Below are 17,315 nucleotides of genomic sequence, written 5' to 3' on the forward strand. Positions count from 1 at the left end.
ACCAGTTTTTCAAGCTCCTGATACCAGGAGAGCATGCAACACAGGAGGATGCTTTTCTGTGTCAATCGAGACAGAAAACTCGCCAAAAATGACCAGTTTTTCAAGCTCCTGATACCAGGAGAGCATCCAACGCAGGAGGATGCTTTTTCCGTGTCAATCGAGACAGAAAACTCGCCAAAAATGACCAGTTTTTCAAGCTCCTGATACCAGGAGAGCATCCAACGCAGGAGGATGCTTTTTCGGTGTCAATCGAGCCAGAAAACTCGCCAAAAATGACCAGTTTTTCAAGCTCCTGATACCAGGAGAGCATCCAAAACAGGAGGATGCTTTTCCGTGTCAATCGACACAGAAAACTCGCCAAAAATGACCAGTTTTTCAAGCTCCTGATACCAGGAGAGCATCCAACACAGGAGGATGCTTTACTGTGTCAATCGAGACAGAAAACTCGCCAAAAATGACCAGTTTTTTAGCTCGTGGTACCAGGAGAGCATCCTACGCAGGAGGATGCTTTTCCGTGTCAATCGAGACAGAAAACTCGCCAAAAATGACCAGTTTTTCAAGCTCCTGATACCAGGAGAGCATCCAACGCAGGAGGATGCTTTTCCGTGTCAATCGACACAGAAAACTCGCCAAAAATGACCAGTTTTTCAAGCTCCTGATACCAGGAGAGCATCCAACGCAGGAGGATGCTTTTCCGTGTCAATCGACACAGAAAACTCGCCAAAAATGACCAGTTTTTCAAGCTCCTGATACCAGGAGAGCATGCAACACAGGAGGATGCTTTTTCGGTGTCAATCGAGCCAGAAAACTCGCCAAAAATGACCAGTTTTTCAAGCTCCTGATACCAGGAGAGCATCCAACCAGGAGGATGCTTTTTCCGTGTCAATTGAGACAGAAAACTCGCCAAAAATTACCAGTTTTTCAAGCTCCTGATACCAGGAGAGCATGTAACGCAGGAGGATGTTTTTTCGTGTCAATCGAGACAGAAATCTTGCTAAAAATTACCAACTTTTCAAGCTCCTTATACCAGGAGAGCATCCAACGCAGGAGGATGCTTTTCCGTGTCAATCGAGACAGAAAACTCGCCAAAAATGACCAGTTTTTCAAGCTCCTGATACCAGGAGAGCATCCAACGCAGGAGGATGCTTTTCCGTGTCAATCGAGACAGAAAACTCGCCAAAAATGACCAGTTTTTCAAGCTCCTGATACCAGGAGAGCATGCAACGCAGGAGGATGCTTTTCCGTCTCAATCGAGACAGAAAACTCGCCAAAAATTACCAGTTTTTCAAGCTCCTGATACCAGGAGAGCATGCAACGCAGGAGGATGCTTTTTCCGTCTCAATCGAGACAGAAAACTCGCCAAAAATGACCAGTTTTTCAAGCTCCTGATACCAGGAGAGCATCCAACGCAGGAGGATGCTTTGTCGGTGTCAATCGAGACAGAAAACTCGCCAAAAATTACCAGTTTTTCAAGCTCCTGATACCAGGAGAGCATCCAACGCAGGAGGATGCTTTTTCCGTGTCAATCGAGACAGAAAACTCGCTAAAAATTACCAACTTTTCAAGCTCCTGATACCAAGAGAGCATCCAACGCAGGAGGATGCTTTTTTCGTGTCAATCGAGACAGAAAACTCGCCAAAAATGACCAGTTTTTCAAGCTCCTGATACCAGGAGAGCATCCAACGCAGGAGGATGCTTTGTCGGTGTCAATCGAGACAGAAAACTCGCCAAAAATTACCAGTTTTTCAAGCTCCTGATACCAGGAGAGCATCCAACGCAGGAGGATGCTTTTTCCGTGTCAATCGAGACAGAAAACTCGCTAAAAAATACCAACTTTTCAAGCTCCTGATACCAAGAGAGCATCCAACGCAGGAGGGTGCTTTTTCCGTGTCAATCGAGATAGAAAACTCGCCAAAAATTACCATTATGCATTATGCGTTAGAAAATACGGCATTGCCGTCATAATATAATTTAAAAAAATAAATAATTATGCGTTTTGGTGTTTCGTACGAAAATTTGTATATGGATATGAAGAAATTGGTTCACTTGGGCTAGTGAAGTGTTATTCTCATTCGCATTCAATTCCAAGGGCGAACAACCACTCATTCATCGGTGCTCTGTTTTACCTTAATACGGCCTATACATTTACGACACACACACACACACACACACTGGCGGCGATATTTTAATCAATGGCAATCTATTCAAACCTCACGCTTCTCATTCGCTGCGAATTGTTTTTCGCACAATGTCCGATACGCCCTATCTCTGTTCCGGTGTACGTAATTGATAAACCTCGTAAAACAACATTATCTGCACATTAAAGTGGGCCGAATTATGGCCAAGGGCGGTAGATAATCGGAACCCCAGAAGGCCGGTGACGATTCACCTAATAAATGACCACAACGCTTCTGGTGGAGGTTTCAGTATCGAAAACGCCACATCCCTGAGCGTTGGTGCGATGAAGCAAACATTACCATTTCTGGAAGGCGTCGGGGCCTTCTGCTTGTTGTTCCTGTTAGTTTTCCCCGGCGGCAGCACCGGTGAACTTATATCGTTTCCGATTAATGAAAACGACCACGTCGTCGAATCGGTTTGTATAGGTGTGAACGCCGGGATCTTCCCGCATCCGGATCCGGCCCTCTGCCACGTGTACATCTCGTGCACCTTTGAGCAACCGATTGTTTATCAGTGCGCCGCAGGACTAGTCTTTGATCCGTCCTCACTTCGCTGCATTCCAGGCGACCGAAATGAGTGTGCGGTGAGGAATGAACCGGACTGGGACGACGTCTGCGCGGCCGTTTCGTACGCGTTCTACGCCAACCCGGCCGTGTGCTGGGAGTTTGTGTTCTGTTCGTACGGCACGGTTAACCGATTCACATGCCCGGTAGGGGAGATCTGGTCACAGGAGGATGGAGCCTGTCTACCGGGCAATCGGGACACCTGTGAGGTGCTGGACATTGGCAACCTTTGTCAAGGACGTCCCGATGGAGTACTACCCCACCCGATCGACTGTACGAGGTATTTGCAGTGCACGAACGGCGCAACCACAGTGTCGGAGTGCTTGCGCGGAGAAGTGTTCGATGAGGTTCTGGGACGCTGCATAGTAGGCAACACCGACACCTGTCAATCGACCGGTGATTTGTGCCGTGGAGTAGCGAACGATCTGCGGCCCCATCCAAACGAGTGCCATCTGTTCGTGTTCTGTTCGCTCGGTGAAGCATCGGTACTGATCTGTCCACCGAATGAGATCTTCCGTCCCGATATCCGATTTTGCGTTCCGGGTGACCGCGACACGTGCGAGTTCAGCAGTGTGGAGACGGCATGCGTTGGACGTCCACCAGGCGTTGTACCGCACCCGACGTTCTGCGAACTGTATCTTTCCTGCAACAACGGTGTGTCCACTGTCATGACCTGTCCTGATAACACCATCTTCAATCCACAAACTGGTGCCTGTGCCATCGGTGACCGGGACACCTGTGTCGTTACCGAGGGCCTCTGTGTACTGCAGCCGGACAACACTGTGCTGGAGCATCCAACCCGTTGTGAAATGTTCATCATCTGCCAGGGAGGCAATGCCGTTGTGAACCCCTGTCCGCCAGGCGAGATCCTACGGGTGGAGGCACAGTTCTGCGTCCCAGGCAATCCCAACACCTGCGAAAGGCTGCCGCTCGAAACGATGTGCGATGGGCGGGACGGTGGATTCTTCTTCCCGCATCCTACGGACTGTGCGCGCTTCATTTCGTGCCAGCAAGGATCGGCCTTGGATTTGGCGTGTGAGCCCGGAAACATTTTCAGCGCACCGGCTCAATCCTGCATACCGGGCAACACACAAACATGCACACCACTGACGGGTGTGTGTGCCAGCCAACCGGACGGCACTGTACTGCCCCATCCCGATCGCTGTGACTTCTTCATCTGGTGCACGGAAGGCCGACCGACCGTTAACCCATGTCCTGCTGGGGAGATCCTTCGACCGGACGCTCAGTTTTGTGTGCCGGGTGATGCGAACACGTGCGAATTCGTGCCCATCGATCTAATGTGCGTGGGCCATGCCGATGACACGCGCTTCCCGCATCCCACGGATTGCGCGCTGTTCCTTACATGTCAGGGACAGAACGCACTGGTGCAGAGCTGCCCAGCTGGTAGCATATACAATGCACCGACGCGCACCTGCGTTCCTGGCAACCAAGCCACTTGCGAACGGTTTGACAACATTTGTGTCGGGCGTCCCGATGGGCAGATTCCGCATCCCACCATCTGCACGGCTTACATCTTCTGCACCTCGGGCATGGCAGTGTTCGAGCAGTGCTACCCTGGAACGATATTCAAGGAAGATATTGGAGGTTGCGTCGTTGGCAATACGGACACATGCGTGCGGGACGATAATATGTGCGCAGGAAAACCGGATGGAACGATCCTTCCGCATCCGAACGAGTGCGATATCTACATCGTGTGTATGTCGCAACTGTCCGCCCCACTGCGATGTCCACCGGGTGAGATCCTGAACGCAGCAGCACAGTTCTGTGTGCCAGGCAACGCGGTAACCTGCCAATTCCACCCAGTTGAAACCATGTGCCAGAACATGGCGGACGGAGCCATCTATCCTCACCCGAACGATTGCTCCCGTTTCGTTGTGTGTAGTGCTGGACAAGCAATAGTGGCTGATTGCCCGGCTGGAGAAATTCTACACGCCCCGAGCAGTGATTGTCGACCCGGCAATACCGATACCTGCGAGTTCATTGACAGTGTGTGTCAGGGCCAACCGGACGGATGGGTCATAGAGCATCCGAACGTTTGCGGACATTTCATCTGGTGCCAGGGAGGTGCTGTACAGGTACAGCCCTGCCCACCGGGACAGATACTCCGACCAGATGCTCAGTTCTGTGTCCCGGGCAATCCATCCACGTGTGAGTTCGAACCCATCGATCGGATGTGCGGTGGCATGCAGGATGGATCTGTTTTTCCACATCCCACCGACTGCCAGCTGTACGTTCGGTGCCAAAACTCGCAAGCTGTAGTAGAGAACTGTCGCCCCGGAACTATCTTCCTGGCGACGACGCAAAGCTGTGTGGCCGGAAATGGAAATACCTGCGCATTCCTCGACGATACGTGCGTTGGTCGTCCCGATGGAGTTCTTCCTCATCCGCAGGGTTGTGAACTGTTCCTGATCTGCACCTCAGGTACCACCTCGGCTCTGAGCTGTCCCGAAGGGGAGATCTTACATCCCGAGTTCCTCGTGTGTGCGACGGGTAACGCTGATGATTGTACGCTGGCTCCGGTTACCACAGAGCCCCCGATCATTTCGGTGTGCGAAGGACGGCCCGATGGAAATTACACTCATCCTCTGCTGTGCTATCTGTTCATTCGCTGCACAAACGGCGACACGGAGATCTTAACGTGTCCGCCAAACCAAATCTTTGTGGGCGCTATTCGAGATTGCGCTCCGGGTAATCAGGAGACCTGTATTCCGTTGTAATGTTTTATTTTGTGAGATATGTACTGAAGGCACAATAAATAAGTCAATAAATCAATAAAATTGTTTATATCAGTCTGCTTACTTCTTATCATTAGGGCGATACACCCTGGTGAAACCAGTAAGAAGCTCATCAATTGGATCGGTCCTGCAATTGCGGCTCACTTTAACGATCGACTTAACGATTGATAACGCAACTCTACTATCACGTGCCAACGGAAAGCATTGAAATGAAAGTAATGCTCCAGAAGAACTCCAGAAGAAGAATATATCTAGCAGACGGTCTGACTAGAACATGATATCATCAATTTTGCAGTTCAAGGTTACATCAAACATCTTCTTATCGAGGCGTTCAAATTTCTTAAATTACATTTATTCATTCACAACAGTTTGTCACCTCCCAAACCTGTACGACCACCTGCAGCTTTTTTCACCCAACGATGCAACATGAACACAACACATTCGGGAGGACCGCTCTTATATACTAAAAGAAAATGCTTGTTCTAAACTCGCTCCTCACTTACGCGGCACCAACACGGCATAGCTTTTGATTGTTTTCCAGGTGCCCAATCACTCTACTGGTTTTTTTTTTTTTTGTTATATCGATCTCTCTACATCTCCCTATCTCGATAGTAATCAACGATGCATGTACCGATACAGCGTACTCAATTCCGGCAGTGACCAAAGATAACGCATCAGGTCGCGATCTGTCTTAAAGCACCACATCTCGCGCGTTGAAATCTTCAGTACCGTGGTGACCACTAGCGAGTGTAATGAGGAAAGCGTTGGAAGTTAGCGCAGGAACTCTCCTGTTGTTGGTGCTTATGGTCCATCGAGCAAGTTCCGCCGGAAACACAGTGCATACGGTTAACCAAACTGATCACTCGCTCGATTCGGTTTGTGTTGGTTTTAATGCGGGAATAATTCCTCACCCGGATCCTTCCAGGTGTGACGTGTACATAACGTGCACATTTCAGCAACCGACTGCCCACCATTGTGCCGAGGAGTTTATCTTTGATCCGATCTCGCTAACCTGCATCGAAGGTGATCGTGATCAGTGCCCGGAACGAAATGAGCCCGACCTGCATGAGCTTTGCGTGGATGTGTCGTACGCGGTTTACCAGCATCCCAGTATGTGCTGGGAGTTTGTGCTCTGTTTGCTCGGTACAGTAAATCGTTTTTCGTGTCCGGTTGGTGAGATCTGGTCACAGCAAGACGGTGCCTGTAGGCCGGGAATTTGGGATACCTGTGAGGTGCTGAACTTTGAAACTTACTGTCACGATCGTCCGGATGGTGTGTTGGCTCATCCACTTGACTGTGCCAGTTATGTACAGTGTGACAGCGCGAATACAACTATCGTTCATTGTCCACGTGGACTAGTGTACGGAGAACTGGCGGGAGAGTGTGTCGCGGGCAATACGGAAACGTGCAGGGGTATCGATAGCTTCTGCGAGGACGCAATCGATGGGACAGTTCTGGCCCATCCGAATGAGTGTGATATGTTCGTTTCATGCCAAGAAGGGTCTGCAAGCGCTCATCACTGTCCGGCAGGCGAGATACTCAACGAGCAGGCTCAGTTCTGCGCTCCTGGCAATCCCGACACCTGTCAGTTAGATCCAGTGGAGACAATGTGCCAGAACGCAACCAATGGTGCTATGTTCCCACTGCCGGATGATTGTACGCAGTTTGTTAAATGTAACGGCGGGAAATCTTCGGCGATGAAATGCCCAATGGGACAGATCCTGCACGCTGCCAGTGGATCCTGTCGACCAGGCAATACCGATACATGCGAGTTAGTTGGAAGCGTATGCCAAGACCAACCGGATGGTTTCATGATTGCGCATCCGAGTCAGTGTTCGATGTTTATTACGTGTCAAGGTGGTGCCGTACGAATCCAGTCTTGTCCCAAGAAGGAAATCCATCGTGCAGATGCTCAGTTCTGTGTCCCGGGAAATTCGCTCACCTGTGAGTTTGAGCCAATCGATCGGATGTGCGTAGGAAAGACCGAATCAGTAAACTATCCACATCCAACGGATTGCTCAATGTACGTGGTGTGTCATTTGCAGAAAGCACTCGCTCAAAACTGTCCATCTGGCAGCATTTACGATGCACCGTCACGCTCCTGCATTCCTGGAAACGAATCCACCTGTGAGCCGTTTGATGGCATTTGCTCCGGTCGCTCGGATGGGATCATTCCCCATCCGACCGTATGTACCGCTTTCGTCTATTGCTCCTCTGGTCAGCCAGTGTTTGAACAGTGTGCACCGGGTACGATCTACAAGCAAGGATCGAGTGGTTGCGTGGTGGGCAATACGGAGACTTGCGCACACGCCACAAACGTCTGCTCCGATCACCCCGATGGAGCAACGATGGAACATCCTAATGATTGCAGTCTCATGGTCACGTGTATGATGCAACAACCAGCTGTGTTCTTCTGCCCTGAAGGTGCAATATTTAACAAGAAAGCTAAATTTTGCTCGCCCGGAAATGCCAAAACCTGCCAACTACATCCGGTAGAGCTTATGTGCGGGTACATGTCCCACGGATCTGTGCATCCTCATCCGAACGATTGCGCACAGTATGTTCGTTGCAATGGCGGTCAACCGGTCACAACGACCTGTCCAGCTGGACACGTCTTGCACGCTAGCAGTGGAACTTGCCGGCCTGGCAATAGCAAAACTTGTGAGATCCTCGAAAACGTATGTCACAATCAATCCAATGGCACCGTATTGGAGCATCCCAGCCATTGTGGGCATTTCATTGCGTGCCAAGGCGGCGCGATGTCCATAAAGCCGTGTCCCGTGGGAGAGATCCTTCACCCGGACACTCAGCTGTGTGTGCCGGGAGATGCAAACAGCTGCGAATTTCATCCCATTGATCGAATGTGTTTAAACAAGGCTGATAGCACACGCTTCCCGCATCCTGCCGAATGTGCACAGTTCGTAGCATGCCAAGGCAAGAAGGCAGTTGTACAGAGTTGCCCTAGAGGAAGTGTCTACCATGCGCAGACGCGTTCCTGCGTCCCAGGCAACGAGGCCACCTGCGAGCAGTTTGATAACATCTGTTCGGGACGTCAGAATGAGCTCATTCCTCATCCGTTGCGGTGCTCAGCTTACATTAACTGCACCTCGAACCAGGCAGCGTTCGAGCAGTGTGCCATGGGAACTGTATTCGATCGAGAACTGAAAGGTTGCCTCTTGGGCAATACGAAAACATGCGTTCGGGTTGGTGGTTTGTGCGAACAGCAACCGAATGGAACGATGCTTGCACATCCAAACGAGTGTGATCTTTACATCAGGTGTTTTGACCACAAGTCTTCCGCATTACGCTGTCCAACTGGAGATATCTTCAACGCGAAAACACAATTCTGTGCACCAGGAAACGCTGACACCTGTCAACTACATCCCGTGCAGAAAATCTGCAAAAATATGAGGGACAAAACCGTATATTCTCACCCAGATGATTGCACTCGCTTTATAAAATGCAACGTTGGCAAGGCAATAGTGAACGATTGTCCGGCGGGCGAAATACTAGACGGTTTGTCTAAATTATGCAAACCTGGAAATACGGAGACGTGCAAGCTCCTCGACAAAGTTTGTCGAGGGCGTCCAGATGGATTAGTAATTGAGCATCCCAGTAACTGTGGACACTACATAAAATGTCGAAATGGAGCTGCGGCGGTTCATTCGTGTTCCAAGGGCGAGATCTTACGCTCAGACACGCAGGTCTGTGTGCCAGGAAATGCATCCACGTGTGAGTTTGAACCCATCGAACGAGCTTGCACCGGGAAGTCTAATGGTCGACTTTATCCGCACCCTACCGATTGCCAGTCGTACATTCGTTGTGAAAGTTCCGCGGGAGTCGAGGAAAACTGTCCTCCCGGAACTATCTTCCTGGCAACGACTCAAAGCTGTGTTGCCGGAAATGGAAATACCTGCGCATTCCTCGACGATACGTGCGTTGGTCGTGCTGACGGAGTTCTTGCCCATCCACAGGGCTGTGGAATGTTCCTCATGTGTACTGCGGGTACCACCTCGGCTCTGAGCTGTCCAGAAGGAGAAATGTTGCATCCCGAGTTGCTCGTGTGTGCGGCGGGTAACGCTGATGATTGTACGCTGGCTCCGGTTACCACAGAGCCAGCTCCCATAATTTCATCTGTTACACCAGCGGAGAAACGGAGATCTTAAACTGGACCAGATCTTTGTTCGTGCCATTCGAGACTGTGCTCCGGGTGATCAAGAGAATTGCTTACCACTATAAATAAATGGAATCAAATTATAGTCCTATTCAAATGCATAAATAAACTTTTAAACTATTGGCTCAAGGTCGGTTTCCTCATTTTATTTTTTTGAAATAGTATAATTTAACTGAAAATACTTATTATAATATCACAGTTTTGATTTGGTAATTAAAGTGTTAATATTTTTTTAAAGCGATTTTGAAATTCTACACATTCCAGTTTGATGCAGTTTGAAATGAGTTCTGAATATTCTACCTGAGGCTTATGCTAAAGTTCGCATATTTGTATATTCAAGTATTTTGTTTGAATCTGCTGCTCGACTTTTTCAACATTTTTTTTTCACACCAAGCTACGTTCAACTAAAGTTATCTCAATCGTTGAACCGTCGATCGAAATCGGATGCACTGCATTGGGTACTCCTCTGTTTTAAGTGGGAGTCCCTGCTACAAGATCAAAGTAGGTTGATAATTGGAGAAAAAAAACACCATTTCGGTTGTGAGTCGTGCTTCCCAATGATAACTAGACGCAATTTTTGCCAAAAGACATCACTGATAAAGTAAGATCGTGGGCAGAGATAAATGCAGCAAAGTCCCCGTTTCTACACGGGGATGCACCGGCCAGGATTGCAACGCTCAATAAATATCCAAATTTGAACCAATGTCGTGTTCAGTATCACAGAAACATTCCCACTTGAAGTTGTTGCTATGAAAGAACATTTGTTTTCTTGTGCTTTTTGCCTGCTTTTGATCCATTCGGTAGAATCAAAAGAATTGATCGTATATAAACCGTCAATGTACGCACTAACCTTGGAAGATATCTGTCCAGAAATACAGGTCGTGTTCCTTCCTCACCCGGATCCAACCCTATGCCATGTGTTTGTAGTGTGCCTGTTCGGTCAGCCTATGGTCAATGAGTGTGTGGAGGGATTTGTATATGATTCAAGTTTACTTTCCTGCATCCCGGGTGATCGAGAACAGTGCGTTGATAGTTCGGAACCAAACTGGAGGCAGATCTGCACGGATGTATCGTATGCTTTCTTAGCGGATCCGAAGTCGTGCTGGAACTTTGTGTTCTGTTCGTATGGTACGGTAAACCACTTGACGTGTCCGGTGGGAGAAATTTGGTCACAGCGCGATGGTTCCTGTCTACCTGGCAATCGGAAGACTTGTGAATTGCAGGAGGTTATCGAAACCTGCCAAGATCGCTCCGATGGTGTGTTGCCTCACCCGCACGATTGTTCCAGATATTTAGAATGTTCGCGCGGTGTAACCACGGTCGTCGATTGCATGCATGGAGAAGTTTTCGACAACGTGTTCGGCAAATGTGTAGTGGGCAACACGAAAACATGCAGACCACACGAAGACATATGCAATCATCAACGCGATGGAGAAGCAATCAAACATCCGAACGAATGTGGTTTGTTCGTGAAGTGTGAAAAAGGCACTGCTGTACTAAGCGAATGTCCAGCCGGGGAGATCTTCAACAACTACGCGAAAAACTGTGCACCTGGAGATGCATATACCTGTGATGTTTCCCCAATGGACACAATTTGCCATGGAAAGAAGAACGGTACGATTATTCCCCTCCCAGACAGCTGCGATCGATTCGTTCGATGTAGTGACGGCGGTGTGCCAATCATATGGAATTGTACTGAGGGCACGATTCTGCACGCTCCGAGCGGTGACTGTCGACCAGGAAACGTTCAAACCTGCGAGTTTATCGAAGACGCTTGTCGCAACAAGCCCAACGGATGGGTGATGGAGCATCCCAACTTCTGTCAGGTGTTTATCCGCTGTGAATCGCAAAGCGTGACCATCGGACAGTGTCTGCTTGGAGAGATCCTCCGGCCAGACGTGCAGGTCTGTGTGCCTGGCATGCCGTTCGCCTGCACTTATGACCCTATTGAACGAATGTGCAATGGTCGCCCGGATGGTCAAGTTTATCCGCATCCAACCCGCTGCCAATCGTACATCGGATGTAGTAGTTCGCGTTCATATGTGATGAACTGTACGTTAGGAACTATTTACCGTGCGACGACCCAACGCTGTGTAGCCGGTAATGCCAATACCTGCTCGTACCTCGACGATACGTGCGTTGGGCGACCTGATGGAGTCATGGCGCATCCACAAAGCTGTGAACTCTTTCTCAAATGCGTCGCAAATACCACGTCAGCCTTTGACTGTCCACCAGGGCAGGTCTTCCACCCGGAGCAACTCGTCTGTACGGTGGGTAATGTGGACGATTGTACGATGGCTCCGGGTACCACTGCGTCTCCAATCGGCATGTTTTGTCAGGACCGTCCCGATGGATACTACGCTCATCCACTGGTTTGCTATCAATTCTTTAGCTGCAATAAGCGTGACACGCTGATCATTTCATGTCCAAACAATTTGATCTTTGATGGTGCGATTAAAAGCTGCGTTCCGGGTAATCATGAGAGCTGCATACGACTGTAAAAAGGTTAAAGAAATATGTTACCATATGTATAACAGATACATGAATCAATAAACGCATGCATATCGTAACCCACCGTCTACCTTCTTCTTATCATTACTGCGGCAAACTGATAAGGTGATTCAGTACGTGGTAACTCAAAGTTCTACAGGGGGTGATGGTTTCACTCAATATATAGGCTCAGTATGCGCAGCGACATGAAGCTGTCACTGTGTTGGCTTTTCATCGTGATCGGTTTCGGGCTAACTAGCGCTGAAGTACGAGGAGCAAGTTATATCGAACGACTGGGCGTGAGTGAGGGTCGTAGAGGTTTCACCCTTCTAAGCTCCCGAAGAACGATCAACTCGGGATCTTTGCTTTGTACCAGGTGTGTGAAATAAATTGGGGTTTGTTTTATCGAGTGGCGCAGTGTTTACAGTGTGATACTTTTTTGTGATTGCAGCAGCGAAACGGATATCAAAAACACAAGTAAATGTGACACAAGAACGGCGGAACACTCGTCGCTCGATGACATGATGACTAGGACGCCCTATTTGACACTGGCACTGAAAGTGCTGCTGATGGTGATACTCTGCTACACGCTGTGATAAGAATGCTTGTCAGATACGCCGGTGGTTGTATTTGTGAATTGCTCTTCTACCCTAATCAACCTTTGATTAGATTGTTGCAGCTCAGAAAACGATATCTTATCGACGGTAGTATCAGCACGTGAGAAACATTGGACTTAATGTTAGGCAGGCTAGATAAATAAAAACGAGTATTTACATCGGTGTCTGTACACGCGTGCCTTTTATATTCACTCTGTGTTGTGTTGACTTCTCTTTACATTAGTTTACATGTTTGAAAGTTGCCTGCAATACATTCTTCGTGCGCTGCACTGTAGATCATACCGGCAGCGCATGATCGTAGTGACGAGATCCAGAAGATACACTTAAAGTACTTCTCACATAGATAAGGGTGTGAGCTCTTGCCAAAGGCGCCACAATTAGCCGATGCGCTGCTCAGTTCGTTAGTCGAGACCGCACCCGGTAGGCAGCGCTGGTAGTTCCAGCGAAAGATTGTGCCATCGTCACAGCTCTGGATCACCTTATCCTTGCAGTCTACGTACGCACCAACTCCGTAGGGATATTCTGCCAGCAGCAGCGTTTGTCTGGCACATGCTTCGGCTTCCAACGATGTCGAGTCTGTCGGTCGTTCAACATACTCTCCACACGGGAAACCAACACCACATACCAGTTTGTTCCAGGAAAATTGTTCTCCCTCTGGACAGGCGTGTATCTCCTCGATGCCATTCTCGCACACGACGAATTTGTCACAGTCGGATGCATGGGCCACAATTCCATTTACGTTCGTCGGACAATGTAACGATGGAGCTGACGTTGTCAGGAACTCTGGCTGTTGTTCGCCACAGGAGTAGGTGTCGGATGCTACGCAGCGTTTAGTAGTGGGGTTGAACACTTTATTTCTAGTACAGCTGAACAGAACACGTTCACCACTCAGACAGCGATAATATTGGTTGCAAATGGAAGGATTTGCAGTGAGCTCGTTTTCTTCCACACAGGACTCTGTTGTCTGGCCATTGATCGCAGTGAAACAAAACGCCACAAACAGTACGATGCTGTACAGAAACTTCATTTTGACTTCATGAAGTGTCTGACTGGGCCAGACATTCGTCAGATACCCCTATTTAAGCTTGAACTTGACCAAGCGGTTTCCAATTCCCGATAAAACCAATACATCTAATTCTCTTCAGATATCATCACATGCGCCCAAACTCGTGCATTTTATTCAAACAACCTTTCGTATGCACAGTTCGCACCTTCCTCCTCATCTTATCACTAATTCAACAGGCTTGAACAGTCAAGCACGCTTCCCTTCACGCAGTGTCCTACGGCTGGATTGAATACGTAGAAGGGTGGACAAGCTTCGAGTCGCACTTGTTGCCGTACGCAGGAGACGAATCGGTTGCATTGATACGGATGAGCGTAGCTGCCGTCAGTGCGGTTAGCACAAAAGTTCTCTCCGACGGTGGCCACCGTACAGGACTGGGCGTCTCCAGCCAGGCAGTCTTGGTACAGATCGTTGAAGACAGTACCGGTTGGGCAAAGATGGTTTTTCGGTGGATCCGATTGGCAGTGGATGTATTGCGTGCAGTTCATGGGATTTGTGACGAGTCTCCGACGTACGCCATCGCAGAAGAACGATTCCCACGATAGACGCCGATCACACTCTGGCTCCACCGTAGTACTGGACGGTTCGGGCGTGGGAACAGTTGTTGTGACCGCACTACACTGGTACTGTGATTCCTGCACACAAAACTGCACATCCGGTTGGAATACGTATCCGGCTGGACAGGGCACCACAACCGGTGCGGACGCAATACACAACACGTACTGTCGACAATCGGTTGGATGTGGGTATGTTCCGAAGCGTACGTCTTGGCATAAGACGTTAAGATCTACCCCATCTACTGCAGGTGCATTCCACAATGCACCGACTAGCAGAGCAACGTACAAAATGTGTGGCGCCATCGTCGGATGTTGTTTGCGCGATCGTACCACAACGTCAACTATAGAGATAAATGAATAGTGTAGCTTCTTTTAAATGCTTGCTCTATATGATAAGCGATCTCCGTGGTATGGGAACTGGATAACAGAACTCAAGCTGCAGTTTTCCGGGAACAGATCTGTACCTGTTTCGCGTGAAGGCATAGTAAAGGGCTCTCTTGGTTGTAAATGCCGATACAAAGCAAGGTGTTCAAACTGTTGTTGAGGGAATGAAATTTTGTATGTATTGCGAAGGAACACATTGTGATAATTATAGATACATCATAAAGTATTGTACACAATTTGAAGAATTTTTTAATAAAATAACACTCAGTGTTGAATGGTTTTTCCTTATTTTTGCTTATCTGGTTATTGTCGATACAAATAAAATTAAAACAATGGAAACAATATACGATGCAACTGAAGAAAAATGTTCGATGTTTTGTAAGAAATTGTCCGCCTACACGGAAGAACTGTTTCACTGTGCGCAAAGTGTACTGCGATTGCATACTGTCAGGCGCTAAGCCACTCAGTGAAATGTTCCATTCGGTGACGCACGCTTAGCACGCAGCTCATTTCAGCTTAAATTTCGTAACGTAAAATACATCAATCGTATCGTATCACACTGCCGAATGAATCGATGATGACTCCCAATATTGATTGTTCCACATTACCTGGCACATTTGGCGCTGAATCGCGCGATTGTTTCCCTACCGGACCTTTTCAAGCACCTCTTTCGCACCTCTGGAACACCCCAGAAACTTAGGTCAAACATAGCGAGTAATAGAAGTCCTGATCGGTTTCAAGACCTGTTTGTCATTGATAAGACAAATCTATTAAAAACAAAATGTTTGCTACAGTCGGGAATGATTCGGCACCGCTTCTTTCATCAGTGATTTGAGCGTGCTTAAGGAGATATTTTTAACCTTCGTTCGCCTATCAAGCAGTACTGCAGGAAGAACAGATTTTAGACTAGGTCATAAATAACACAAAGTCCAGCGATCCGGATATAGCAGATCATACCATTGGCATGCCTTACGCGACGAGTGATACGAGTGTCGGGAAACCTTATCAGTTAATTCCAAATATCGCGTGTAATCTGTGCGACTTATTGTGTGGTGAACGATTTACGATAAACCGCTCGAAGTCTTGGGAAGTTTCTATAAAAACAGTGTTAATCGTACGGTGGATCATACACAAATCTTGGACACCTGCAACGAGCTGGTTCAGAGGAGAAACATTGTGAGAGATTTATAGTGCAGCAATGAAGACATTTTTGGTACTTATCACCGTTGGAGCGCTGGTGGGAGCTGTGTTGGCAGTCAGTGAGGAATTGCTCCGTCGTCCAGGAGGTGGTGGTGGAGGTAGCCACAGACCCCAACCAACTCCAACTTCAACGAAAACTCCAGACAGCATTGAGGACGATGCATCCAACGAAGATGCGAACAAGAATGTCTGCGATGGTTTACTGATTGGCATACTGGAGCATCCGAGCAGTTGCTTCAAGTACATCAGCTGCTACAAGGAGGTGGCCACCGAGGAAACATGTCCCCCGGACACAATCTTCGATTTGGACGAGATCACCTGTGTGCCGGGAAATCAGCGTACGTGTCGGAAGGAGGGCGACGAGGTACCCCTGCCCGGGGACATGTGTCGCGGCATTGTGCTGGGAACGATGGTACATCCGGAGGACTGCAATAAGTACGTCAGTTGCCTGCTGGGACGAGCCCGTGAGCGTTCCTGTCGCCGTGGGTTCGTGTTCTCCGAGCGCCTGTTCGTGTGTCTCCCGGGGGATCTGAACTCCTGCACCGTAACACTGTTACCGACGACGACCACGATTGCGCCGGAAGAAATTCGCCCACTACCCAGTGACATCTGCCGCACGAACAATGTGGCGTTTGGTGTGCTACCGCACCCGCAGTTCTGCACGCGGTACGTTACCTGCACGCTGTGGATAGCTGGGGAACGCGAGTGTGGCCGATTCCAGGTGTTCAGTGAGCGATTTTCCATGTGCATGATCGGTGATGTGAATCGCTGTCGGCCAATTCTTGGACGAGACGCAGAGTTGGAGGTAGTTTAGGGAGCTGGAGCTGGAATTGCTAGGATAAGTTGTATTTAAATAAATAATGCTTATAACGAACCATTAATCGTACTCTGGTATGGAAATAGTCTATCAACTTCACTTGAAGTAGAACTGATAGGCGAGCGATTTCTGCATCTCGTTGAAGTCATTACGTGACGATTAATCTTCCGAACCGGGGTACCATCAATGCAGCCAAATATCAGAAGCGATCGAATCCTGGCGCAATAGACGGTTAACCAACCGTTAGTGGATGAATGAGATGACGAAATAAAAGGATCTTAACCTTCCAAATTCATGCGGAAGAAATTTCCTTTTCCTTTTGAAAAGAAAGAGGGAAAGTTAGTGACACACACACACGCGGGCACATAAAAAACATTAGTACCATGTCATGTCAGCAGTCGTCGTCTCGTCGTTACGCATAATTAATTGTGGGCGTTGAAATAATAACATCCTAAATGTCATGCTGCCCGACCCGTCCCATGCATATCCTTCGCTTCATCCTTCTCAGAACCGCCC

General features: G+C 48.6%; 7 protein-coding genes across 7 annotated transcripts; 5 read left to right on the forward strand and 2 right to left on the reverse strand.

Moving 5' to 3' along the window:
- The first annotated feature begins 2,461 nt into the window (after positions 1–2,461).
- LOC128298070 (multiple epidermal growth factor-like domains protein 10) lies at positions 2,462–5,479 on the forward strand. The gene has a single exon (XM_053033802.1). The coding sequence runs from the start codon at positions 2,462–2,464 to the stop codon at positions 5,477–5,479; it is 3,018 nt and encodes a 1,005-aa protein (XP_052889762.1).
- Positions 5,480–6,249: 770 nt separating this feature from the next.
- Positions 6,250–9,663, forward strand: LOC128298113 (multiple epidermal growth factor-like domains protein 11). The gene has a single exon (XM_053033851.1). It carries the CDS (start codon positions 6,250–6,252, stop codon positions 9,661–9,663), a length of 3,414 nt encoding a protein of 1,137 aa, XP_052889811.1.
- An 844-nt stretch (positions 9,664–10,507) lies between these two features.
- Positions 10,508–12,172, forward strand: LOC128300545 (uncharacterized). The gene has a single exon (XM_053036649.1). The coding sequence runs from the start codon at positions 10,508–10,510 to the stop codon at positions 12,170–12,172; it is 1,665 nt and encodes a 554-aa protein (XP_052892609.1).
- Positions 12,173–12,355: 183 nt separating this feature from the next.
- Positions 12,356–12,834, forward strand: LOC128300556 (uncharacterized). The gene is made up of 2 exons (XM_053036660.1): positions 12,356–12,537; positions 12,613–12,834. The coding sequence occupies exons 1-2, from the start codon at positions 12,356–12,358 to the stop codon at positions 12,755–12,757; spliced, it is 327 nt and encodes a 108-aa protein (XP_052892620.1). The 3' UTR covers positions 12,758–12,834.
- A 108-nt stretch (positions 12,835–12,942) lies between these two features.
- LOC128297553 (uncharacterized) lies at positions 12,943–13,832 on the reverse strand. Its single transcript, XM_053033222.1, has one exon. The coding sequence runs from the start codon at positions 13,803–13,805 to the stop codon at positions 12,993–12,995; it is 813 nt and encodes a 270-aa protein (XP_052889182.1). The 5' UTR covers positions 13,806–13,832; the 3' UTR covers positions 12,943–12,992.
- An 89-nt stretch (positions 13,833–13,921) lies between these two features.
- LOC128297832 (probable endochitinase) lies at positions 13,922–14,723 on the reverse strand. The gene has a single exon (XM_053033534.1). It carries the CDS (start codon positions 14,699–14,701, stop codon positions 14,009–14,011), a length of 693 nt encoding a protein of 230 aa, XP_052889494.1. The 5' UTR covers positions 14,702–14,723; the 3' UTR covers positions 13,922–14,008.
- Positions 14,724–15,980: 1,257 nt separating this feature from the next.
- LOC128298906 (uncharacterized) lies at positions 15,981–16,796 on the forward strand. Its single transcript, XM_053034714.1, has one exon. It carries the CDS (start codon positions 15,981–15,983, stop codon positions 16,794–16,796), a length of 816 nt encoding a protein of 271 aa, XP_052890674.1.
- Positions 16,797–17,315: the final 519 nt, after the last annotated feature.

This window comes from Anopheles moucheti, chromosome 2 (assembly GCF_943734755.1).
Source record: "Anopheles moucheti chromosome 2, idAnoMoucSN_F20_07, whole genome shotgun sequence".
Classification (NCBI taxonomy): domain Eukaryota; kingdom Metazoa; phylum Arthropoda; class Insecta; order Diptera; family Culicidae; genus Anopheles; species Anopheles moucheti.